Raw genomic sequence first — 24,290 nt, 5'->3', positions numbered from 1 at the left:
ACAGTGATCCCGGGGGGAAGAAACAAAACAAAACAAAAAAAAATCCAAAGATCCCCAAATGAACCCAAACCCAACCAAAGTCTTCCCAAGCAGGGGGACAGGCTTGGGCCTTCTTGCTGCCAGTCCCGTGGAGCTCCAAGCTGGGTTTGGGTGGGTTCCTCGACCCTTTTTTTGCCTTGTTTTGGTGCTTTTGGCAGACAGGAGGAACAGGGAGGTCTCCCGTCCCTGCAGCAGCAATTTGGGGATCGGCTGGAAACCAACACCCCAACACCACTCAGCGCTCCTCTCGAAGCTTTCAGAGTTTTTCCTTTTTTTTTAATTTTTTGTCTTAACTCTTTCAACTACTACTGAAGGTTTTATTTAACAGCAACGTGGCTTCTTCTCGTTAAAACATCAGTTTTGTGTCTTGTTTTCTTGTCTCACCCAATGCTGGGGGTGGGCGGGGAAGGGGGCTGGGGCTAGAACCAACCGAAAAGTACAGAACATTTAATTTAGGAGAAGGTTACAGGAATCGTTGAGGGGAGGAAAAAAAGAAAAAAAAAAAAAGAAAAAAAAAGAAAAAGAAGAAAAAAAAAAAAAGAAAGGGCAGCCCCGGGAGCTGCGTCAGTACCGGGGAGGGAAGAAGGGGCGCTTGGGGGTGAAGAAGGGAGCCCCCCCTCTGCCGAAGGGCGGCCGCGGCCGCTTCAGGCTCTGGAAGGGGTCTCTGCCGCCGAAGGGCTCCCGCGGGCGGAACTCGGCGCGGGGCGTGCGGAGCAGGACGGAGCCGCGGCCCCCGGACGGCTCCCGGTGCCCGGGGGGGCCCAGCCCGCGCGCGGCCCCCGCCAGCTGCTCCCGGGGCAGGGCTCCGGGCCCCGCGGGCTCTCGGGAGCGGGGCAGGGGCTCCCGGGCCTGCGCCCCCGCCCCGAAGTGCTCCTTCAGCGTCCCTTGCATCGTACCGTGCTCCTTGGGGAAGGCGCCGTGCTCCAGCGGGGGCGGCGCGGGGAACGGGACCCCGCCGTGCTCCCCGGCCGGCGGCGGCTGCGCGGGGAAGGGGACCCCGCTGTGATCCCCGGGCACCGGGGGCGGCGGGGGCGTGGGGAACGGGACCCCCGCGTGCTCCACCGAGGGGGGCGGCGGCACGCCGTGGGGCAGCGGGAGCGGCGCGGGCGTTTCCTTGGAGAAGGGGTTGGCGTGATCCACCGACGGCATGCGGGGAGGGACCGGGTGGTCCCTCGGGAAGAGGCCGCCGTGGTCCTTGGCGGGAGCGGGCGGGGGCACGGCGGGCGGCCCCACGGGCTCCCGCGGGAAGGGGCTCCCGTGCTCCAGGGGCGGCGGAGCGAGGGGCGGCGGCGGCAGGTGGTGCTCGAAGGCGGAGCTGAAGTTGTTCGTTCGGAAGTTGTTGACGCTCTCCGGGAAGGGCGGCACGTGCTCCTTGTAGGGCCCCGGGAAGCCGCCCATGCCCGGCAGCTCCGAGGAGCCCGCGGGGCCGTTGTCGAAGGCGCTCCCGCCGCTGCTCAGCTCGAACCAGCCCGCCCGGCTCCCCTCGCGCCCGTGGCCCCGGCTGCCCTTGCCCAGCACCCGGATGGACTCCACGGTCTGGATGGGCTCCCCCGACATGCCCCGGCTCGAGGCGTTGTGGTAGCCCAGCGTCTCGATGGGAGCCCCCTTCTCCTCGGTGCTGTCGGGCAGGTCCAGGCAGGAGGAGGAGACGCGGGTCTCGATGCGGTAGTGCTCCTCCGGCGGCTGCGGCTCGCCCTTGGCGGCCCCGGACAAACTCCCCACCTCGCCGGAGCCGCTTTTGGGAATCTGCCCAAAATGCTTCTCCTCGGAGGGTTTGCGGGAGGCGTTTTTGAGCATGTTCTTGAACTCGATGGTGGAGGTGGCGGAGATGGAGGAAGCCAAGGGTTTGTCCCCTCCTGCCGCGGGCGCTCGGCTGCCGGGGCTGGGGAGGGCGTTCTGGGGAGAGAAGAGCGAGGAGCGGTGGGGAAGCGCGTGGGGCGAGTCCGAGTATTGCTTCTGCGGGAGGCCGGCCTTGGGCAGGCTGCTGTGGTTGGAGTCTGGCGTGAAGAACACGTCGTTCTTGCTGGGAGATGGGGAACCATCCGAGGCCGAGTCCTTCCCCCTGCGGCCGTAGCTCCCAAACATCCCCGGGGACGAGGCCAGAGGGTCACAGCTCTCGCTCTGATCCAGGATGGACCTCATGGCCGGGGGGAAGGATGGCTTCACACCAAACTCCTGCGAGCGCTGCCCGTAGCTGGACAGCACTGGCTGGTACTCTGCAGAATCGGGGAGTTTACTCGATTTCAGGATAGACTTGACCGGCTTCTTCTCCAGGTTCAGCATGGCCGAGGGCGGCGGCCCGGAGTAGTCGAAGTCACGGTAATCCTCGTCTTCTTGGAAAGATGTATCTGGGTAAAACTTCTCCTGGGAGGAGTCCATCAAGGAGGAGGGCATCTCCCTGCTGTCCACAGGTGGCTTGTACAGGCTGGCCGGGGACTCCCTGCCGAGGCCGAAGGGCCGGTAGCCGTGCACGGAACTGGGAAGTTCTTGGGAATATCCATCATCCCGGCCCTGCAGAGGAGACCTTGTGCTGCTGGGAGTTGAGGAACCGGGGCTCATGATTTTTGACAGCAGGGAGATCGTGTCGACGTTGCTCGACGTTGGCTTGTCCATCATCTCGTCCTGGGTGGGCGTCCCGCTGCGCTCGTCGCGCACCGGCGTCCCGTCCACATTGTCCATGGAAGTGCTGGTGGGACCACGCTGGAAGTCAGAGCTGTGACTCTCCGTTGCCATGCTGGACCCCAAGCTGCTGAGGATGGGAATATTCAAGTTCAGGCCACTGAAGCCAGGATTTCCCTTCAGGAAATTGTGTATCTTCATCTCCAAGCTGGGAGAAGGGGGTTCTGATTCCAGCTTGGCTTTTGAAATTTCGGAGGATTGACTCAGTGAGGTTTCTGTTGGCAAAAGGGAGGAAGGACTGGTAGGGTGGGAACTGGAAAATCCCAGGGAATTAGCTGGTGGCTTAAAACCAGAGCTTGACAGTGCTGGGGTATGTCCGACGGGAGCCTTATTGACTGAAGTGGAGGAAACCTCTGCAGTGGTTGAGTTTGGAGAATAACCAAAACTTTTGGCTATAAAGGACTGTGGATTGGAAGGAACATTCCTCCCCTTCAAGCACGGCACGGTTGTGTTGGCTGGCGATGCCGAGGTGCTCTGTGAGGCAGCTTCTCCTGACTGAGCCGTGTTTCCAGCCACGCTCTGCAGCAAGGACGACAGCCCTGCAAAACACAACTGCTGCATCAGGTACTGAGGGCAGGGGAAAATCACCCCAAGGCTCCTGTGTTGGCACTTTACACCCCCCAGTCTCCAGCCATGAAGAGGACTGGATTTTGCTGCTCCCAGTGAGGTGCAACATTCCGCCAGAGGCTTGGATTGATGTACAAATATAAATTACACCATCGAGTCAGGTGGGTAGGAACTCGTCCTGGTCTGCAGCCAGGAGTGGGGAAACCTGCCCTGCTGGCCAGGTGACCCTGGCAAGGTGCCAGAGCAGGAGCAGAACCTCTTGGTCTCCTGTCCTGTTCAAGGAATGTTCCAGATACGTGTGATTCAGCCACAGCACAAGCAGCAAGTACAGGGAAGTGACAAATCTCACTGGTCCGTGACACCTGAGCTACCTGACAAAGACCACCCACACGTGCCAGAGACGTAAAACGTGTCCAGTGAACTTTCCACTTCCTCCCTGAGTTCTCACTTTAGGACAAGCAGAGCAGCACGTTTCAGCCTGGCCACTGCCCTCAGAGCCCTGCCAGCCCTCCCCCAGCACCCACCCCAGTACCTTGCAGCGCTGGCGCCGTCTGAGTCTGGGTTTTGGAGAGAGCTGACAGAATGCTTTCCGGAGTTATCTCAACTTTGGAGAGAATATTTGCTAATGGATTCGAAGGAGCAGATGGGGTTCCCAGGACAGGAGTCTTCAGGCCACTGGTGAGAGCTGAGGGGCTGGTCGGGGTCCCTGGCGAAGGTCTCGAGGCGGGACTCACACCTGGGGCAGGAGCACACAGCACTCTCCTGAGCTGCTCTGGCAACACAGGCTCCCCACAGGCACAACCAGACCTCTGAGAGCAGCAACTCCCTCATGTTTATTTTGAGATAATTAAAGGTTTAAATGATCACCCAGCTCCGTTAGTGCCCACAGCCCAGCTCAGCCCTCACCTGTGCTCTTCATCACCGACGTCAAACTGCTCAGGATGGAGCTGATCTTGGCCAGGTCCACGTTGGCCAGGTTGGGTAAGGCAAGTGCTGGTGCCAGAGGGATGGGAGCTGTGCTCACCACCTTTGGAGCTGGGGGTGTTGGAGGGGCTGGGGCTGGCGTGGCCGCTGTCCCCGAGGCTGTGGCAGCCGCAGCAGCCGATGGCACCGCTTTGGGGACGCTCTCAGTCTTGGCAGGGGCCGGGGCTGGAGCTGCCTGTTTGTCCTTCCTCTCCTCCACTGCAGCAGAGAGGGGGAAACAAAAGCAGAAAGGTCACTCAGTCCCCTCAAAAAAACTCAGGGAACATCAATTCTGATTCCCACAGATGTAAAAACATCAATTCTGATAAGTGTTTTGGGAGATGGAAACGATCACTGTGGAACTAGGAGATTCAAACCCTACAGCCCCAGCCCAGGCTTTGTGCCTCCTCCACATCCCAAACGAAGCTGGAAAAGCCTGGTTTCCTCTTTAATTCCCACAGCACAATCACATACCAATGATTTTAGACGTATCATCCTCCACATCAGAGAGCTCCATGTCTTCCACATCCCGATTATCCGTCGCAGGCTCTGGAGAAACCATCTTGCGTCCTGCAGCTGCGGGAGAGCGGGCGCTGTTCTCCTCCCCCATGCCCTGGAAAGGGGACTCAGAGCCCGTGGGAGATGGAGCATCCATGCTGGGAGAAGGGACAGGAGACTCCTCGGGATCAGGGAGGGTTGCTTTCAGCTGGTCCAGCTTCTTCTTCAGGTTGCTCACTCGGTTAGCAAATGTCTTATAGGCCTAAGGAAGGAAGGACACTGGACTGGGGATCTTTCATGCCTCAGTCACTTCCTTAAGGAAGCAACACAAAGCCTGAGAAAACCCATTCCAAATCCCTGGACCCTGCAGTGGTAAGAACTCAGCTTCTCACAGGGCAACAACCACAAAAAGTGGGGAGGATAAAACCTTTTTCCACTGACTTAAAACAATTTTCATGACCCCCCATATTTTAACAAATATGTTCAGCCCATCTGGGGCATTTGGCAGGTTCTGGAGGGTGCTGGTTGTTTTTGTAACACTTTACTACTGTCCTTTCTTTGCTCATCTAGTTCTCATATCAATCCCAAGTTTCTAGAATTCAGGATTTGTCACACTAACTGTAATTTTGCCCTGTTTAAGAATCTAGAGGGTATCCAACATTCCAGCAACACACACAAACTGAATTTCCAACTGCTGCATTTTGAGAGCATATCCTTGTCTTACCCAAAGCTTCCATTTTGCTCTCTTTGGAAACCACCCTTAAACCAACCCAACAAACTTTTTAATTTGGGAATAAAGAGATGAGGCATTTTTCAGACTCTGAGGTGTGGAGGATCCAGAAAAGTCACACTTACATTTGCCACCACCTTGACTTCCTTGTACTGTGCCTCGTAGAATATTCCAGCGTTCTCCAGCGCCTCGGTGAGCGAGGGGCCGTTCTTCACTTGCTTGTCCAAACCATTGACAAACTCCTCCAGCTTTGAACTTGCCTCTTCAAACTCCTTGGAGAACTTCTTCCCTCCTGTTTTATCTGCAGGGAGATGAACACCATGGAAACGAGGCAAAGCCCAGAAGTGTGGCAGCAATGGCAGCACCCAGGATATTGGGACAGAGGAGCTGCACAGTCCCAGATCATCCACTGGGATCTGCAAGGGTGACCAGGGCCTGGTTGCTGGTAAAGTTCTGGTTTTCAGACAGTCATTTGCTTGGGCTGAGCTTTACACCTGAGAATTTCCACAGAAATCCCACCTAGCCAAGATTTTTGGCTCCTGATTGCTGGTTCTTAACCTCACTCTGAAATTCTGGCATTTTCCACACATAAATTCTGGCATTTCCCATCTTGACAGAACTGAGGAGCTCCCACAACACCTTCAGTGCCCTCAGGGCTTTACCTTTCAAGCACTTGAGTGTCTCAGTGCTGCAGACATCCACCCTCATAGTGGAAAGCTGCTTCTCCTTGAGCTCTATCTGATCCTCTGAGCGTTTGTACAGCAGCAGCTCATCAATGAGGGACTGGGGCTGGAAAAAAGCAAACAGGAAAAGCCTCCTCATCACATTCCAGGGAAGACAAGCCCTGCCTCTGCTCCAGACTGCTTCCAAGCAAGAGCTAACCCAGAAACCACGTGGAGCCTGGGATTTTTAACCTCAAATTTCACAATGAGCAAACCTGGGCTCAGGCAGGAGCTGCAAATCCACAAATCTCCTGGTTATTTACTCCCCATTTCACCCTACAGGTGCCGGTGCATTTCACAACATGTCCCTCTCTGTCAGGGGACTGAATTTAGACCAATTTCTTGCCACCAACTCCTCAGCCACCTCTTCACAAGGATGTCCTGGGCTTGCCCAGACCCTCCCCGTGTCCGCCCCACTGTTCCAGGTGATTCCTGGGCCTGGAGTCACCCCACATGCAAACCCCAAGGTGGGGGTCAGTGCCATGGGTCACTTCCACTCACAGACTTACTCGGAATTCAGCAACAATCTTGGACTTCAGAGCAGCTTTGGGGTTGGTGGAGGCTGTGGGGAAAAAGAGAAATTGTGAAGAAGTTAAGGAACTGCCTCCCCATGGAAAGTCAGTCACAAAAGGCAGCCTAATAAAAGATATTTGAAGATAATTTCATGTGTTACCCATCACATCCTCCCCTCCATGCAGGTGTCCCTCAGTGCTCCAGGCTCCCGGCAGCTCATGGGGACATACACAGGCACAGCTGGGTTGGGACTGAGCTCAACAAGTGACACTGCTGCTGTTTAACATGCTCTGAACATTTCCTGGGCACACCTTTTCCTCAGGAAGACAAGTCCCTGCAAGGTCAATCTAACAGCTTTATCCAAGGAGTTACAGCTCTCTGCAAGGAAGGGAATGTTATTCCCCAAGTGCCAGACCTGGAGCTGCCATGGAGCCCAGGTTTCCTGTGGGCAGAGCTCCCCTAGGTCTGACCATGCCCAGAGCTTTGACAACTCTCACACCTGGTTACAGGGTTGGGGGGATGAATCCTGCTGGCAAGAGACTGAATCCATCAGATTGTGGTCAAAACAGGAGAAACAGGAAAGAAGACATGAGCTGATGAGAAGCAAAGCACTAAACCCTCCATCCACGCTGGACACAGCCCAGTTCTGTCTGGGAAAGCAGCTTCTGGTTTGTTAAACCCAGGAATAAACACTCCCAACTCTTTTAATCTTCTGCTGTCACACCTGATGTCCCACACATCACACCTGGTGTCCCACGGCCATACCTGATGTCCCACATGTCACACCTGACACGTCACCACCTCTGTGGGGACCACTCAGGGTGTTGGTGCAACGTGAGATCATTAAAGTCACTCTGTTTACAATAAATTCTCTCCTGCTGGTCTGGGCTCTGCACTGTCACATGTCACATCCTGCACTGCTCCAGGTTCCTCCTCCCAGCCCAGCCTGCTGGGGCAGTTCCTGAGCATGAAGGGAATGTCCATCTCCTCCTCCTCCTCCTCTCTGTCTTCTCTCCATCTCTGACCAGTCTAAGAGCAGATTCCAAGAGGTTCCACCAGCTCCTTCCTCTCCTGTCCACAACCTCTGCTCTCATATCTTATTTCTGCCACATTTCTTTTCTTTCCAAAGTCTTTTTTCTACCAACACCTCCTTGGTGTGCACATCTTGGGGCCCTTGTGAGCCTGCAGGCTCAGCTGGCTCAGCCCACTCTGGGCTCAGCCCTTCTGCTCCTTGAGCAGCCAATTTCTGCATTAGTGCACAGAGTTCACAGTGGTTCCTTACTTTGTGATTTCTTCCACGGCTTATTCGGTTTGTTCAGAGACTCTTTCAGCTGCTTCTGAGTTTTGAAAGTGGTACCTGGAAAAACATTTCATTTTTGGCAGTCTGGCATTATGGGATTCCTGTCAAAATCTTGGGTTTTGGTGCCATACAGTTGCACGGTGAGAGTGAACAGAAATTTGTTTTAAAATACCTCGACCAACTTCCTCATAGGAGCTGCTGGATGCCCAAGAGAACCTCAGTTTACTCAGGAATGCAGCAACCTGGGGGTGGTCTGCCATTTTTAAATCAAGTTTCTGTTTGCCCTTACACTAAGGCAGTTCAAAAAAATCACAGTAAAAAGGGAAAACACACAGAAATCTAAAAATGAAACTCTTTAGGAAGGCTGTAATGGAATCACCGTCAAACAGACAAGTGCTGCTCACTGGGAAAGCAGCCACAATACCTGATTTACCTGGAACCTCACAGACCTTGTTTTCAAGTCCCAGAAATGAGCCATTTCAGAGCAAAAAGCACAAAGGTCACTTCTCAGCATGCAACACCCAGCTCCAGCCTGTCCTCGTGCCACAGCCCGACCCAAGACACCTCATTGCTCCTGCTGTGATGGCCACTGACCCTCAGACCACACCCGAGGGCCCCCTGAGCACCTGCAGCTCTTCATGATGGGAGGAGAGCCAAACCCTGCACTGACTTCCACTGCTAATTCCTGGTTTTAACCAATTCCACGTGTTTCTCCTCTAGGGATTGAGGATTCTTCACCCTCCAGCTTTGCTCCTGCCTCTTCCTACCCCACAACCACCAGACTATGAGTGAACAGCACAAGGAGGTAGAGCCAGAGCACCCTGGTCAGGATGTGCAGGATCATTTCAGCCTCATGTTCTGTCTGCTCTCAGCTGGAGCAGTTCCAGCTCATGTGAAAGAATTCCCAGCTGCCTTAAGAAAGGTACAAAAGAGGTAAAGCAGGAGAATCCAGCGCTGCTCACGTCCCACACTTGCTTGTGTTACAGCCTGTGCCAGGTGCAAATGCCCCTCATCCCCCTCAGTGACCCCAAACTATTTCTACAACTTCAGTGAGCTCACGTGGCAGTTGGTAAGGTGAGAAATGCAAAGGGTGAGTAACTTACTCAGTGCTTCTTTCAGGGCCAGAATGGTTTCCTCAGGGTACACGTTTCTGTCCTCCCAGATTTTGAAGATTCTTTCGATGGATTTGGAAACTGATGGGTCCCTGCAAGAGAAGAGTTCTTTACCCCATGGCTGCAGGACACTGGTGTGAGGTTTCCCTCACCCCACAGGACAATTAGACCCAAACCAGCCCCCTCTGCAAATTAAAACTCAGTTCATGCCCACACATGGCTGTTCCAACAGAATCTTTGAAGTTCTGCTGATGTTTCTAGAATTTTCAGAAGAAAAATTCCCCCATTTTGAGACACTCAGCCTCCCAACAGCCCATTAGTTCATTCATTACTCACTTCACTAATGAAGCAGCCTCAGGAAGCACCTCTGCAAAGGTGTCCCTAAAAACAATGGCATTTTTCCTCTTGCAGTTCTGTATGACATCATTGGCCAAGTAAAAAAGGTTCAGCCGGTGAGGAAAAGCAGCTGAGGACAAAAGAAAACTGAGATCAGCATCAGGCACAGGCACCACAACAGGCACACCTTGATCCCAAAAGTTCAGCACTGCTTTGGGGAAAGTTTCAGAGTTTCCAAATTCCAGCAGGCAAACCTTGAGGACTAGAGAGGACATCTTTAATTTCCAAATGATTTTCAGATTCCTCCAGCTGTGCTTGCTCCTCTGACCCTCCTGATGTTCAAACTGAGTTACTTCATCAAATCCCTTCCTTCAGGGGTGGGTGGGTAAACTTAGGAAACTCATTCACATGCAAATGATGGTAATGAGCTCCTTCATTTCACCAAAGGACACTGCCAAGGATTAAACCAGAGGAACAGTGCCAAGAGGTGTGCTGTCACCTCTCACCTGCAACCAGAATCACTTTTTATCTACAGACCCCTCAATCCTCTTATCCTGCTTCATTTTCCAGCTCTCCCTACCTTGGTAGAGCAAATTCCCACAGCATGGCTGCACCTTGCAGCTCTCCAGGACTCCCCTGAGGAAGCTCAGCATCCTTCCTGCTCCAGAGCCCTTGGTGAGGAGCTCACCCCTCACTCACAACCTGGAAAAGCTCCCAGCAGAACCATTCCTGTTGCTGGAATGCCCTCCCAGCACGAGGGTGAGTTCCCAAGTGAACAAAGTTCAAAAGGAAGATCCTACACAGAAGATCCTCCCCTGAGGGGAGCAGAGCTGAGGACACAAAAGGCTTAGCTCAGATGGGTTCTCCTCACAGGCTGATGTCCTTAAGCCTCTCTGAGCCCCTGCCAGCAGCACTGGGCTCTCCTGGCACTGAGCCCTCGAGCATCACTGCAGACTGGGGTGAGGAAGGGCACAGGGACAGGCCCTGCTCCTAAAGCCCTGTCCCTGCCCCAGGACACAGCACAGGCCTGACAGTCACTGCCAGCAGCTGCTCACCCCCAACTCTGCATGGAGCCCCAGTTCCACATCCCAGGAGGAGATTTTGTCCCTGACCCTGCTCCTGTGGCCATGGCCACCTTATGGAATCACAGTTCTCACATCCAAGGAAGAGCTTTTATCCCTGATACTGCTCCTCTGGCCATGGCCACCTCATGTTCTCATATCCCAGGAGAAGATTTTATCCCTGATCTTTCTATTCTGGCCACTGCCACCTCACAGAGCCCCAGTTCCACATCCCAGGAGGAGATTTTATCCCTGGTGCTGCTCCTCTGGCCACTGCCACCTCATGGAACCCCAGCTCTCACATCCCAGGAGGAACTTTTGCTTTTCCAGCACAGACTCAGCAAGCCAAGGATTTATGAGCAGAACCTGTTGCTCACAACCTGTGCCCTGAACATGCTGACAGGACAGGCTGAGATGGGTTTTCTGGAGCACACGGTGCTCTGCTCTGCCCTGAGGGCTGGGAATTCAGCTGGAGCAGGGCTGCACTCTGCCTGCTGCTCCAAAACAATCTGCAGCCGGCTCTCCCCAAAATGCCAGCCTCAATAATCTCTCAGATCATCATCCCACTGGAATGGGGCTCCTGTGATTTAGTTAAACCCAGCAATTCCCCTGCTGCTCACCCTCCATCCCAGAGATGTTTCACCAGCAGACAGCAATGATTCCACATCTTAATAACATGAAATAGATTTCAAATAATTCTAAATCTTTGATACAAAGAATTATAAACCTTTGATTCAAAGAATTCTAAACCTTTGATTTAAATGATCCAGGATCAACACAGCAGAAGGAAATCTGGAGCAGGGCTCCAGCCTGATGCTGACCATACAGAGCAAAGTTAGAGGCACAAGTTATGAACCAAAATACACCCACATCATACAGAGGAAAGATCCATGCTGGGTGCAGAGGAAGGCTGTGGACATGATGCACAGAGAAAACCAAGTGTTTCTGGGTGCAATGGGCTGTGTCCAGTGAGTGAACAGCTCCTCTCAGCTTAAAGCAGTGAGGAAATGTGGGCAAAAAGGAAACTGCAGAGCTGAGCCCACTCCAAAGCAGGCACAATGGCACCAACAAAAATGGCATTTCAGAGTCTCTGGATGTGTTTAACCCACACTTAAACCCTCTGAGCAAACCCTCCTGCAGGGACACTCAGATTCCCATCAGGAATTTCCCAAAGGTGAAGATTCAGAAGGATGTCCTTGCAGGAATATTCCTGTTGGGCAGCTCTGGCTGGGACCAGCACGGCTCAGAGGCAAGATGCCAAAGCAACAGCAACATGGCAAACAGCAGCACCCCTGGTTTTCCTGAAAATACACAATTCTGTGCCCCAGAACCCCCCACCACATTCCCCCTCACCAGGAGGATCTGATGTGTTGATAAGAGCTTTGGAGTTGAACATTTAAATGCTCAGAAATGAACCCAGGACCACCTGTGCTTGGTGTGGCTGGGACAGGGACTTCCCACAGTGAGAACTGCGAGGTCCTTGGGGAAGAGGATGAAGGGAAAAGCAGGGAAAAAATCCCTGTGGAAGCAGGGAATAACCAAACAATCAGGGGTCAGGGCACAGCAGCATCACAGCTGCTGTCAGGGATTGGGTGAGCAGGGTAAGAGACCTGCATAAAAGGAGGGGTGTGAAGGGAAACCATGAAAGAATTCCATAAAATCCAACAAAAATTCCAGGCTGTGGCCAAGGGCTCAGGGCATGGAGGACCTGCAGGTGGGAACAGTTCAGTGGCTTTTGATGAGGGGGGAAGGAGAGATGGAAGAGCACTGAGGGCCTCAGAAGAGCCAGGACAACTGTGAGAAGGCCACGTCCAGAGGAGCTGGCACATCCCAAGGAGAGATGGGCTGGATTTTCCTCAGGGGACATGCACTTGGAGCAGAAGGGGAAGGATGATGAAGGATGAAGGAAGCCCCAAGGATGATGCCACAGTGCCAAGGGGTGTCCAAGGGAGGGCGATTTCCAGGAGAGGTGGCAATGACAGCAAGGCAGGAAGACCAAAGGTCTCACCTCTCTCCAAAGCTCTCACCTCTCTCTCCCTAATTCCATGGAGCACAGACAAAACAGATCAAACTCTGGGGAAAGAGAATCTCCTGCATTCTGCACTAGTGCCTTGACAGTGAACCCCAACTCTCCCAAATTTTCCAAAAGGTTCAGCACACAACAGACAGACACTTTGGGATGGGAATGTTATCTCCACGTTCCTGCCAAGCAAAGCTTCCTTGAACTCCCACAGGAAGAGTCCAACCTTTCCCACGGCAGTGGAGATAACACCGCTGTGCTTATCCTCTTGCCAACAGCAACCTTCTCCCTCCAGGCCAGGGCCACATCCTGATGTGCACTGCAAAGCCCAGAACTGCACCCACACTGTCCATGCCCACCCCGGGCTGCTCCAGGCACAGAAACGGCTCCTTGAGCCCGCAAAGTGCTGCTTTAGGAGATCGCGGATTCAGGAGCACAAAGGTGCCACCACTGAGGTGCACACCAGCATGTTGTGTTCCTCCGAGGATGACACGGTGATGCACGCACGACAAGAAGGAATGTTTTCAAGTAAAAGGGACAGATTAAGAGGGGTGTCAGGAAGGAATTTTTTCCTGTGGGGCTGCCGAGGCCCTGGCACAGGTAGCACAGAACAGCCGAGCCTGCCCCGTCCCTGCAAGGGTCCAAGGCCAGGCTTGGAACAACCCGGGCTGGCGAAGGTGTCCCTGCCCGTGGCACTGGACGGGTTTTAAACCTTTCCAACCCAACGACGAGCCCGACCCTGCCCCGCTGCCGGTCCCCGAGTGCCCGGTGCGGGCTGGCCGCCGATGGCGGGGCCCCGTTCCGCCCCGGCCGCCCCCCGGCCCCGCACTCACAGCGGCGCAGCCACTTCATCCAGTGGTACACGATGGTGCTGTGGTGCCGCTTGTTCTCCAGGCACCACGAGGAGAGGCCCTGGATGGACTCCATCGTGTTGGTCACCGCCTGCAGCTTCCTATCGAGCGAGGCCTCGAGCGCGCCGGCCGCGGACGAGGCGGCGGCGGCCGAGGAGGAGGAGGAGGACGAGGAGGCCCGGCCGCCGCCTCCGCCGCCCGCCGCCATCTTCCCGCGCTGCTCGCGGCCGGGCCGCGCGGGGGGCGGCGGGGCGGCGCCTCACGGGGCGCAGGGAGGGGGGGCCCGGGGGGTGCTCGGGCGGTGCTCGGCGGTCCCGGCCTGGGGTGGGGGGAAAGGCTGGGCCCCGGCGGGTGCAAGAGGCGGTGGCGGCCCGGAGGGATCGCGGGGAGGACCCCCGGGTAGCGGCCGGGCGGTGCCGGTAGGCGGTGCCGGTAGCCGAGGCGGTGCCGGTACCGGAGGCGGTCACGGCCCGGCCCCCCCCGCGCGCGCCGCCCGCCCCCCCGCCGCCATTTTGTGACTCCCGCACACCGGCGGGACGCGCACGCGCACGCCCCGCCCCCCTCCCCGCCGCGCCTGCGCGCGCGCGCCCGCCCCGCCCGGCAAGATGGCGGCGCCCCCCCACAGAGCCGTTTGCCCCCCCCCCCCCCCCCCTTTTCCTGGCTGTGAGGGGGCGGAGAGCGCGCGAGCATAAAAACGGCGTTTGTGCCGTAAATCCCCGAATCACTGAGCTGGGAAAACACCTCTGAGCCCAAGCCGTGACCGATTGGCACAGAGAAACTGTGTGAACCACATCCAGTCGTTGTTTGGACAGAACCAGGGATGGGGACTCGAAGAAATTCCCTCATGTCCAACCTGAACATGGCTGGGCCTCCCTCAGCACAGCTTGGGGAAGAGGGGAAGCGGCTCCTGCCCACCTCACCAAGTCAAACGCAGCACCATCCTCATCCTTTTCCCCCTTGACCCAAAACAACGCTACGGCGATTTGTTTTAAAAAATATGTCTTTAATAGGGGTGCTGAGGAGAGCGATGGGAGCTGTGTGGCTCAGGGTCTGTGGGGCAGGAGCAGCCATGGCAGGCTCAGTCCGTGGACTCGAGCACGGACTCGCTGAGCGCCAGGTCCCAGTAGTGCTCGGCGCTGTGCTTCTTGAAGTGCTCCCGCGCCATGTTCTCCGTGGGGCACTGCTTGAACTTCATCTCGCCGAAGCTGCGATCCTTCGCCGTGCCCTGGAGGGAGATAAGGGGTGAGGTGTCACTCTAATTCCCACCTGGCTCCAGGGGATATGGGGAACACAGCAATATGTGGTTTTATTTAGGTTACAGCTCAAGGAATGGGATGGAGAGTTGGATCCAACCTCAGCACCTCACCTTTGTTCGTTTTCCTAAACCACAACTCACCTCCCAAACCAGAGAGCATTTGTTTGTTTTCTTAACGGACTCCTCGTCAGACTCATCATCATCTGCAAAAACCCCACAATAAAGCTCATTTAGCCCCTGAGGTGGAACAGGACTCCCCCCTCTGCCAGCAGCACAGCATCTCTCACCCTCTCCCTTTGTGTTTGACGTCTGCTCGTCCCACTTTATTCGATGCAGCATAAGACGTTTGAATTTCTTCTGTGCTTTGGGGCCTGTGGAAGAATCAAGATTCAACATTTTCAGAAAATCTCTTAACCTGCAGCTAGCAAAGGTTCCCTGCCTCATGGAATGATCTGGGTTTTCTGACTGGATTACTGAGCTCTGCATCATTAACAAGGCAATTAAGGGAGTTTTTAATTGCCTCCTCACTTCCTTGTCCTTCCCTAACCCTGTCACCAATTTCCATAGCAATTCCTGCTGGAGGCAAGCTCCACAATGCTCTGTGGTGACCCAAGCCTGCCTAGAAGGTCTCACCTCCTTCTACCACCACCACATTGACATCTTTGTGCAGAACCACCACTCCTGTGAGGTACAGCTGCCCAGCATTCGCTTCGATTTTGAATTTTTTTGCTGGATTGCTCAAATTTCGAACCCTAAGGAAAAGATGAAAAAAATAAAATGTTTGTCAAAAAACAGAACTGAGAGGTCCCTCTGCCCACCTGTGAGCTGTCTCTGAGCTCACTCACCTGTACACAGCTATGTGAACCCCCTGGGAAACATCTTCCTTGAGCTTTTTCACCTTCTTGGCTTTCCGCTGCTCTGCCGTGAGCTTCCTCGCTGCGTTTGCCTCCTCGTGAGCCCTGGAAACAAACAGCACTGAAAAGACTGATCCTAAACAAAACAGCAGCACTGAATCTACCCAAAAGTGTCCCAAAATGTCACAGTACAAGGTGCCACCTACTTCTGCCTTTTGGCCATCTGTGCTCGGACGTGAGCTTCCACCTTTGTTGGGTCCTGCACAGCTTCTGTGCCCAGCACCCGCATCAGGTTGGAAATCCTCACTGCAAGGGAATGGAAGAGGTGCTGGGAGGGCTCCTCTTGGAGAGAAGCTCTCACTGCACAGCTTTTCCCCACCAGAACAATTGCACAAACACAAACCCAGTGTCCGTGTGGATTTCAGATCCCTGCAATCCCAAAGCCTGCCCAGAGCCTGGCTGTCACTCACCTTTGGGCTCTGGTGGTGGCATCAGGCCCAGCCTGACCTTCTCCTGCAGCTCCTTCTGGGCTTCTCGCCGTGTCTGGCGCCGTAATTTCTTCTGCTCTTTCTTTGTTAAATACACACCCAGGGTCACCGGCGTGTCACTGTCCACTGGAGGGAAATGAGAGCATCAGGAATGTGCCTGGAGGATGCAGGGGGACACTGGCAGTGCCACACAGAGGGGATGGGGCTGCTGGATGTCCCCAAAGCCAGGGCCATACCTGGAGGGTTGAGCTGAGCTGGGTGCTCCACCAGGTTGGTGATCCCAAAGTATTCGTCTTTCTTTGAGGTCGTGCCACCTTTTCTAGAAAGGAGAGAGTTGGGCATCATGGAAGAATTGCCAGCATGAATTCCTGCACAAATCCCAACCCAGAGCTCGATGGGCCGAAGGAGACCCATGGTGGTGTTAATGTACAGGTGTCTCCCCCCATTTTGGGGTTCAAAAGCAGGGCCCCACATCCATCGTGAACAAAACTTGTGCAGATCATAAATAAAACCAAACTTCCTCGACTTTGGGCTAAAATATCCCTGCAACTCCACAGCAGCTGCCTACCACAGCCCCCAGAGAAACTTGGGGAGCAAACTCAGTGCCTGATCTTGGAGATGAGATGAAATTTGATGTTCAAGCATGAACATCTGGCCTGATTTTCCACATGTTTCCCACACCCACCATGCAGCTCCTGAATTCCTGCTGTGGCAGAACCATCAACACCTGGAAATACTCACAAATCCAGGCCATTGGGGATGATGTAGGAGTCCCACCACTCAATCTCTGGGATCTCCCCCTCCTTCAGCTCCTTCTTTGGGGTGATCAGAGCTAATTTGGTGGAAGTGTGAATCCCAGTTTTCCTGGCAGCCTGGGAGATCTCTGCCTGCAGCTTTTCTAGCTGAGCCTGAGGAGGAAAATGGAACAGAAAGGTCATTCCAAACCAGCAGAAGCTCTGTGAAGAGCTGAACACAAATCACCTGCTGATTTATCAGGATTCTCAAACAATCTGAAGCAGAGAGAAACCACACAGCACATGATGGAGAGGGGAAGCTCCCAAGCCTGCCAAAACTCTGCTCTTGTTCCTGAGCCTTTCAGGACCATGGAACATTCCCAAAGGAACATTTCCCTCTAGGGATTGTATCCCTGGACTTTTTCTCTCCCTTTTTCCCCAAGAACTTGAAGCATTTTAACAAAATTCCTTTTAAATCTCCTCTTTTGAGTTGATCACTCGGCCAGAAAGAGATTTGTTCTCTTGAGAACTTTACAATGTTTTGTCAAAAAATGGAGATTTTACCCTTCAGGAGGTGAAGACAGTGGTGAGAAAGCCCTTGCTGACTTGGGCACACACCATCCCAACAAAACCAGGGTTTTTAAGAAAAAGTTTCAGGTAATTTGACTGGAAAACTTCAGAATCAAAGCCAGACCAGGAGAGGAGAATCCCCTCCTACCCAAGACCTCTGATACCTTTGTTCTCAATCTTTGGGCAATTTTCTCAAATTTGCCTTTTTCATGGAACTTAAAGGTGCGTTTCTGCCGCTGGGCCGGGGTTATGGAGACCCGGGGGTCAAAGTATGTGTTTGATTCCATATCCTCTGAGGGCTTTTCCTTCAGCTGCTGCTTGAACTGCTCTCTCTTCACTGCTCTGATGTTGGCCTTCAGGGTGGGCATGCGGTGGGTGAGCTCGATCTCCTTCCCGCTGGCATCCACTGTCCGGCCCTGCTCATCCAGGATCAGAGGTGTTGGCTTGGTCTGATCCTTCAGCTCCACTTTCCTGAGGGGCAGGATAAGATATGTTCTATTCAAACGTGAATACAGCACTAAATCAAAGGAAATTTGAGCTTATTTCCATGGTTTCTGTATTTTCTGTATTTTTACAGCTCATCTGTAGTGCCAGAAGAGACTCCAGCCTTGGAGAAAAGACTCAAATCTCAGCCAAGGGAGGAGGAACCTCCATTTCACCTCTTTTAATATAAAATTTATTCCTTCAGCAGCAGTTAATGTCATTGCTGAGGAACCAGCAGCACTGGAGAAGTGTCATTGTCAGATTTTCTGAAAAATCCCTTCACCAGGATTTCTTCTCCTGGGAAGCTGAGAAGCTTCAGAGAAAAACAAAACCAATAATTATCTGATTGCTTCTCTCGTGTTTTGCTGCTTTGGAATGTGCTCTGGAGAGTGTATGATTGGTTTAAATGTGAATTGTTTTTACTTAATGACCAATGAAGAGACAGTCATGAGTTTTAGCCTTTGGTCTGTATCCTTTCTCTATTCTTTAGTATAGCTTTAGTATAGCATTAATATAATATAATGTAATGTAATGCAATGTAATGTGATATGTGATATAATGTGATATAAATAATAAATATAATATAAATAATAAATATAATAAATATAACATAATATAATAATAAATTATCCTTTTAAGAACATGGAATCAGATTGACTGATCTCTCCCCTTGTTGGGGCTGTCTGTAAATTCCCAGAGAAGCCTTTGGGGTTCACCCCGGTACTCACGGCGGCGCAATGCCCATGGCGTGCAGGTTGGCCAGTCCCACCATGTTGGCATTGCCAATGAGCCCTGGTTTCAGTGCCAGCTGAGCCTGGATCCTGGCCTGCAGCTCTGCAGCTTTCCTGGCTTTCTCAATGGCATCATTCATGAACGTGGCTGCCTGAGAGGGCTGGATGGTGTTGCCGATGGGGAGCCGCTCCGATTGGGATGAGGAAGAAATTTTGGGCTGTTGAAAGAGAAGGAAGTTTTGCTCCATGCCTGTTCCAGCAGACCCAGGCTAACACATCACAGCTGAAACAGGGGCCAGGGATGTGTGGGATTTGCCTGTTACCTGTGGGGTTGGAGGACTGATGAAACTCAGCTGCTTTTTCCTCTCCTCAATCTGTCGCGTGGCTGCCTCCATCATCTGTTTGATCTGTTGGACAAAACAGACAGTGAGTTTTCCTTTGCTCTGTTTGGGATACAAGTTGGGATAAGCTCTACACTGTGTGGGGACACAGCCCAGCTAAAACTGACCTGGAGCTTAGTCAGCATCCCTGGGCTCTCTGATGGAGGGCCTGGAATGACTTCAGGCTCATCCTCAACCTCCTCGAACCGTGGGATGCGCCGTTTCTTGACGCCAGAGGATTCCTTGGACACCTCAGAGTCATCACCAAACACATCCTAGTGTAAGGAAACAGCAGAAAGCTGTGGTTAGAACAAAATGTTCTCCTCCCAGAGCAGGATTTGAGATGAGAAACCACCAGCATGTCTCAGCTCCAGCTCCACAACGCAGAATTCCAGGGTGGCACGTGCAGGCTGAGCCCAAGCCCAGCCTGGGCCCTGCTCCCCCACCAGAGAAACACCAATGAAGTCCATGCAAGAGGAGGAGACATCACAGGAATGAGCCTGCCTAACAGCACCACTGCTCCCCTGGCTGCTCAGAGGGGGGACTGGCACTGAGGAGATGTGGAAAGACAGAAATGGCCTGGCCAGAGCTGATCTGACTGGGATAAAAACATCTCCACATCTTCTAGCAACTTCAGAGGGTTTGGTGAAAGAATCTGTGCTGTCCTACCAAGCAAAAGGAGGATGTGGCTCTGTTCCCAGGGAGTGTTGGGACACCTGCAGCATTCCCTCACACTCCAGAGAAGCACATGGAGCAATGGCCCCTCTGATGGGTTTTCAGCAGCCTCAGATCACAAAACAAAAGGCACAGCACATTTTCCACAGAGCTCTGCTCAGGCCCAGCCCCAGGATCTGTGGATTCCATCATCAGTGCCTGGTTTGTGTGTGGAAACCTGGATGTAGTGTGTGTGTGTCAAGGTGTTATTTGAAAAGAAAATATACACACCGGTTGGGAGCGTTAGTTGCAATCCCTTCTTCACTACAACGGTTCATATCCTACAAGGACACTTCCTCAGCCACACAGGTACTTCTTGGAAAACCTACAAGTTCAAGAGAAAGGACTTGCCCATAGTATAAAGTGTGGAAACTTTACGTTCAGTTCCTGACCTTCCCAAGCCATGACCTACCCCAGAGTGAACCGAGGAGCGGCAGCTGGGCCTGGGAACCAGCACTGCCCGAGGCCATGGGGACAACAGGAGCCAGGAGAAATCCCTGTGCTGGGGCAGGCTCAGTCAGTCTGAGAGTTCTGACCACCTCAGAGTTTGTGTTCCTGCAGGGTCCAGGCAGACCCAGAGTGCAATGGATGAGTGCCAAGAGATGGGATTGCAGAGAGAAGAGCGAGGATTTGGCAGGAGGAACATCTCCCTCCATGCCAGGAGCCAAGAGAAGAAGGAGCAGTTTCTGCTCTTGCTGCCCAGCCCAGCTTCTGGCACAGCCAGGAACTCCAGCAGTGCTCAGGCCAGACAGCCCTGTGGCTTCACTGGGGAAGGGGCCCCTGCTGCAGCCCCAGCCCTGCTCCTGCTGCCATCACCAGATGGAACTTTGCTGGTGGGAGATCCTTGCTGCCATCACAGATCCCTCTGCCATCACCAGATCCCTGCTGCCATCACAGACCCCTCTGCCAGTGAGAGATCCCTGCTGCCATCACCTGCTCTCCCCAGCAGGCTGTCACCACACTGCTGCCATCACCAAGTGGTGGCACTGCCAATGTCCCCACCGCTGCCGTGCCCAGAGGAGCACTTGGACCTCCAGCCCTGCTCAACCCTCACACTCCCACAGCCCCAGAGACCAGCTCAGAAAAGAATTCCTGGAGGGAAATGAGGAGTCCCAGCACTGCCAAAGAGATGCAGATCCTGAGAGGACTGCTCTGGCTCATGAGGTTCAGTGCTGACTGCAATGTTGGGGAAACCCAGAGTGCCCTAAAATAGGAACCTCAGGAAGAGTGAAAGGAACATCACTGTGAGCAGGAGCAGCACGGAGAGGGACTGTCAGACTTGGCAGAGTGATGGCAAAATGGAATTCTGCAGGATGCTGAGAGAAGTCCTCAAGAGAAGAAAGAAGTGAAAACAGCTCTGGATGGACCTTCCACCATCCCAGGCAAGGGAGAAACAGCAGAGCAATGAAATCCCAGCCGGAATCAATCCTGTGCTAGGACAGGAGCTGCCAAAAAACACCTGTTGGTGATTCTGGGCGGAGAAAGGGAATGAAAACCCCCCAGATCATCCACCAGAGAGCCCCGGTGCTGTGTCAGGGCACAGGGAGCAATGGGACATCCCTGGGAGCAGCTCCAAATGAAAATACAAGCACAAGGAGCACTGAGAAGGGAGATGGATGCCCATGGATTCACTCCAGCAGCCTCACAGAAAGCCAAAGCCAGGCTTCCACCTGGGCTTTGGGAAAGAGAACCACAAGGTAAAGGCTCCCACACTTCACCATGGAGAGGAGTCATTTCTCTTGAACATTCCAAGCTGTACCTCTCTGGAAGAGGAGAGTGTGCCAGAGCACCAGTGCTGCCTGCAGGCCCCCCAGCCACAGGAACAAACCAATCAATAATCAATAATCACCTTTAGCTCCCGTTTGCGGTTCCGGTCGCTGTTGGATTTGGAGTGCCGGGAGCTCCGTCCTTCCTCCACTGCCTCGAAGAGTTTGTCTACAAATCTCAGAGTGGAATCATCCAGAAAGGGTTTCAGGTGGTCTGCAAAGGAGGAAAATCCCATCAGTGCTGAATTCTGAGCTCGAGGTGGGCAAGAGGATGGAGAACCCAGAGATTCCTTGGAAAATGGAAACCACTTAAATTTAAACGTGATTCCAGTCTACAAACTTCAGGTGTCATTCAATTTAAGTGTGGTTCAAGTCTACAAACACAGGGAGACCTGGAAGCCTCTGGGATCTTGGATTGTGTTGTCAGGAGCTTTAAACTAAGGGATTAAGGGAGAAGCAAAGCAGGGCTGTAATGGGCAAAAAAGCACCTTAGTTAAATTACCATTTCCAGTTCCTTGGATAAATAATTAATTTTTACTTGTATTTTGTAAAACATCCCAAGGCCTCCAGCTGAGTCTAGTAGGGCTGTAATGGGCAAAAAAAGCACCCTAGTTAAAATACCATTTCCAATTCCTTAAATGAGGAATTAATTTTTACTCCTTGGATTTTTTAACACATCCTAAGACCTCCAGCTTTGAGTCCGACCTGATGGATTTTCCCCTCCTCACCCAAGAGAACCACCCTGTGCCCCTTCCCCTCCATCCTAGCAAAGTTTGGGGCTATTTTCCATTAAGAGAACTGCCCTGTACCCCTGTCCCTCCACCCTGGCAAGTTTTGGGGGTGCTCATTTCCAGTTCCTTGAATAAGGGATTATTTTTTACTTGTTGTATTTGCTAACTCATCCCACGGCCTCCAGCTGAACGTGACGGATTTTCCCCTCCTCACTTCACGGAGGGTCACGGAACTGCCCCTCCACCCTGGCGAGGTTTTGGGCCGTTTTCCAAGCCCAGCTCTGGACATACCAGCTGCTTTTTTCTTGTCCATGCCCTTGCCCACGCAGTTGAGGGCTGCAGTGACCACGGTGGGCTCCGAGAAGCCGAGCACTCGTTTCACCGTCTTCTCGATCCATGGCTTCAGCTCGTCCAGCTCCCGCTTGGACAGAGACATCTCTGCTCAGGCTGCAAGGAGAAACAGCAAACAGGGCCCTGGGCTGCATCACCTCATCCAAATCACCTCTCTGTCAGATGAGGTTTTGGAGAAATGTGGCACACTCGAGGTAGCTCTGCTGCTGTAGGTGGGGTAAAATCAGTAGGTGGTGTTGGAAAGAAAAAAGTTTTCATAAAAGGCAAAATAACAAAGCTCTATAGAGAGAAAACTTGAGCTAGGGGCTCTTGCTCTTAGTAAAACATCCCGCAAAAGTAATTTGTTCTTTTGTTTTTCTAATTAATTGCTTAGGTGAAACCTTTTGGCTTCTGTCCAATTGGCTGCCCTTAAGTTTGAAGTGAAATCCCTAAAATCTTATTTTGTCCAATTTCCTATCCTTAAGTTTGAGGTGAAATCCCTAAAATCTTATGAAGTATCCTTTTACCTAACTAAAGAAAAACACTTTGGGGCTTTTTTTCCTTTTTTAGGAGATAAATGCTAATTTAGTCACTTTGTTAACAAGGTGCAAATTCTTACAATCACCTCCTCTCTCAGGGATCAGCTCCATGGGTGGGAAAAGCTTTTGTGGGCTAAAATGAGATAAACCACATGAGGAGGAAGGTCTGAGCCCCCCAAATCCTTCCATGGGGTTTGGGAAGAAAGAAGCACTGAGAGGGGAACATGTGGGACCCCACAAAACAACCTGAGCCCCTTCCCCAAGGGGCAGCCCCAAATCTGGGCTGGTTTCTGGCACTCACATCCCCTCACAGCCAGGGTTGAGGCTGCAACTGCTTTTAACTGGGCCCTAATAGGATTTGGGAAAATCTCCTTAGGGCTGAGCTGGAGCTGGGCACTGAGGTGGGGCTGGAAGGACACCTGGGAGAGCTGGGAATGGGTCTGGGGTCAGGGATCCTTCCTGGGAATGGGATCAGTTATCCATCCTGGGAATGGGGTCTGGGCTCAGGGATCCCTCCTGGGGTTCAGCCCTAACAGAGCCCCCCATTCCAGGCCCATGAGCAGTTCCAGGAGGTCACTGCTGCTCCCTCCAGAGCCTGGAAACCTCTGCAGGTTCTGCTTTTCCTGGCAGTTTCCTCACAGCCAGGTTCAAACAGAGCCCAAACCCAAATCCCGGTGTTTCCCCCTCGCGTTCTGAGCCTGCAGAGGCTGAGGGCAAGCAGGACTCACAAATCGCAGCCCCGAGACACCAACGGCTCTGAGCGTGTCCGTAATAAACCGCAAAATTCGTGTAATTAGAGCCGGGTCACACTCCACCGGGGGAGCAGCGGCTTCACTTCCCGGCTGTTCCCGTGTCACACCGGGACAGCGGAGCCGCCGTGGAGAGGGGACACAACCCCGGTACCGGCACCGGGATCAATGAACACGGCCGAGCACTGCCGGGGATTTCCCTCACACGGACCGACAGACGGAGCTCCGGAGATACGGAGCTCCCACCGACCCCGCTCCCGCAGGGCCCGGCATCCCCCGGTGCCGCGGAGCTCCGCCCGGGGCCCGGCCCGGCCCCCTCAGCGCGGCGCGCCGGGCCCGGGGCCACCTCCGCCACCGCCTCCCGCCCTCCCTCCTTCCCGCCAGCCCGCCCGCTCCCCTCGTTCCCTGCACGCCCTCCGAGGCCCCGCAGTTTCCCTCACCGGCGCCGTTTTCCCTCACGCCGCTCCCGCTCCCGGCCCGGCGGCCCCTGACGGTGACGGCGCGTCGGGGCGGAAGCGGAAAGGCGCGCGCGGCGCGTGCGCGGCCGGGGGCACGCGGGGGCCGCCGGGAAGGCG

General features: G+C 53.7%; 2 protein-coding genes across 4 annotated transcripts; both read right to left on the bottom strand.

The window, feature by feature from the left end:
- Window positions 1-603: 603 nt before the first annotated feature.
- Window positions 604-13,599, bottom strand: RPRD2 (regulation of nuclear pre-mRNA domain containing 2). 2 transcript variants are annotated; one of them, XM_058821719.1, is made up of 11 exons: window positions 13,374-13,599; window positions 9,460-9,589; window positions 9,115-9,215; window positions 7,994-8,068; window positions 6,708-6,760; window positions 6,139-6,265; window positions 5,602-5,777; window positions 4,723-5,008; window positions 4,192-4,467; window positions 3,818-4,021; window positions 604-3,257 (listed from the first exon to the last, which is right to left on the bottom strand). In XM_058821719.1, exons 1-11 carry the CDS (start codon window positions 13,597-13,599, stop codon window positions 604-606), a joined length of 4,308 nt encoding a protein of 1,435 aa, XP_058677702.1. The 2 variants fall into 2 exon arrangements, with proteins under 2 accessions (XP_058677702.1, XP_058677703.1); XM_058821720.1 differs by lacking the exon at window positions 7,994-8,068.
- A 774-nt stretch (window positions 13,600-14,373) lies between these two features.
- On the bottom strand, window positions 14,374-24,222 carry PRPF3 (pre-mRNA processing factor 3). Of its 2 annotated transcripts, none has more exons than XM_058821677.1 (16): window positions 24,156-24,222; window positions 22,389-22,544; window positions 21,450-21,580; window positions 19,015-19,161; window positions 18,830-18,913; window positions 18,504-18,724; window positions 17,457-17,763; window positions 16,730-16,896; window positions 16,225-16,307; window positions 15,971-16,114; window positions 15,707-15,806; window positions 15,492-15,605; window positions 15,280-15,398; window positions 14,934-15,017; window positions 14,788-14,849; window positions 14,374-14,616 (listed from the first exon to the last, which is right to left on the bottom strand). In XM_058821677.1, exons 2-16 carry the CDS (start codon window positions 22,531-22,533, stop codon window positions 14,470-14,472), a joined length of 2,055 nt encoding a protein of 684 aa, XP_058677660.1. In that variant the 5' UTR covers window positions 22,534-22,544; window positions 24,156-24,222; the 3' UTR covers window positions 14,374-14,469. The 2 variants fall into 2 exon arrangements, with proteins under 2 accessions (XP_058677660.1, XP_058677661.1); XM_058821678.1 differs by having other exon boundaries at window positions 22,389-22,654; window positions 24,156-24,213.
- Window positions 24,223-24,290: the final 68 nt, after the last annotated feature.

Source organism: Ammospiza caudacuta, chromosome 30, assembly GCF_027887145.1.
Source record: "Ammospiza caudacuta isolate bAmmCau1 chromosome 30, bAmmCau1.pri, whole genome shotgun sequence".
Lineage (NCBI taxonomy): Eukaryota > Metazoa > Chordata > Aves > Passeriformes > Passerellidae > Ammospiza > Ammospiza caudacuta.
Note: the sequence above shows the minus strand (reverse complement) of the source record. Positions and strands in the feature narration are given on the sequence as shown.

Coding starts and splice junctions, on each gene's coding strand:
- RPRD2 (XM_058821719.1), bottom strand. CDS start 13,599: ATGGCGGCGGGCGGCGGAGGCGGCGGCCGGGCCTCCTCGTCCTCCTCC. Junction 9,590..13,373: donor GATGAAGTGGCTGCGCCGCT/GTGAGTGCGGGG, acceptor TTTTGTCCTCAG/CTGCTTTTCCTCACCGGCTG. Junction 3,258..3,817: donor GACGGCGCCAGCGCTGCAAG/GTACTGGGGTGG, acceptor TGTGTTTTGCAG/GGCTGTCGTCCTTGCTGCAG.
- PRPF3 (XM_058821677.1), bottom strand. CDS start 22,533: ATGTCTCTGTCCAAGCGGGAGCTGGACGAGCTGAAGCCATGGATCGAG. Junction 16,897..17,456: donor CCCAAAGATTGAGAACAAAG/GTATCAGAGGTC, acceptor TTTCCTCCTCAG/GCTCAGCTAGAAAAGCTGCA. Junction 15,399..15,491: donor GTTCACATAGCTGTGTACAG/GTGAGTGAGCTC, acceptor TCTTTTCCTTAG/GGTTCGAAATTTGAGCAATC.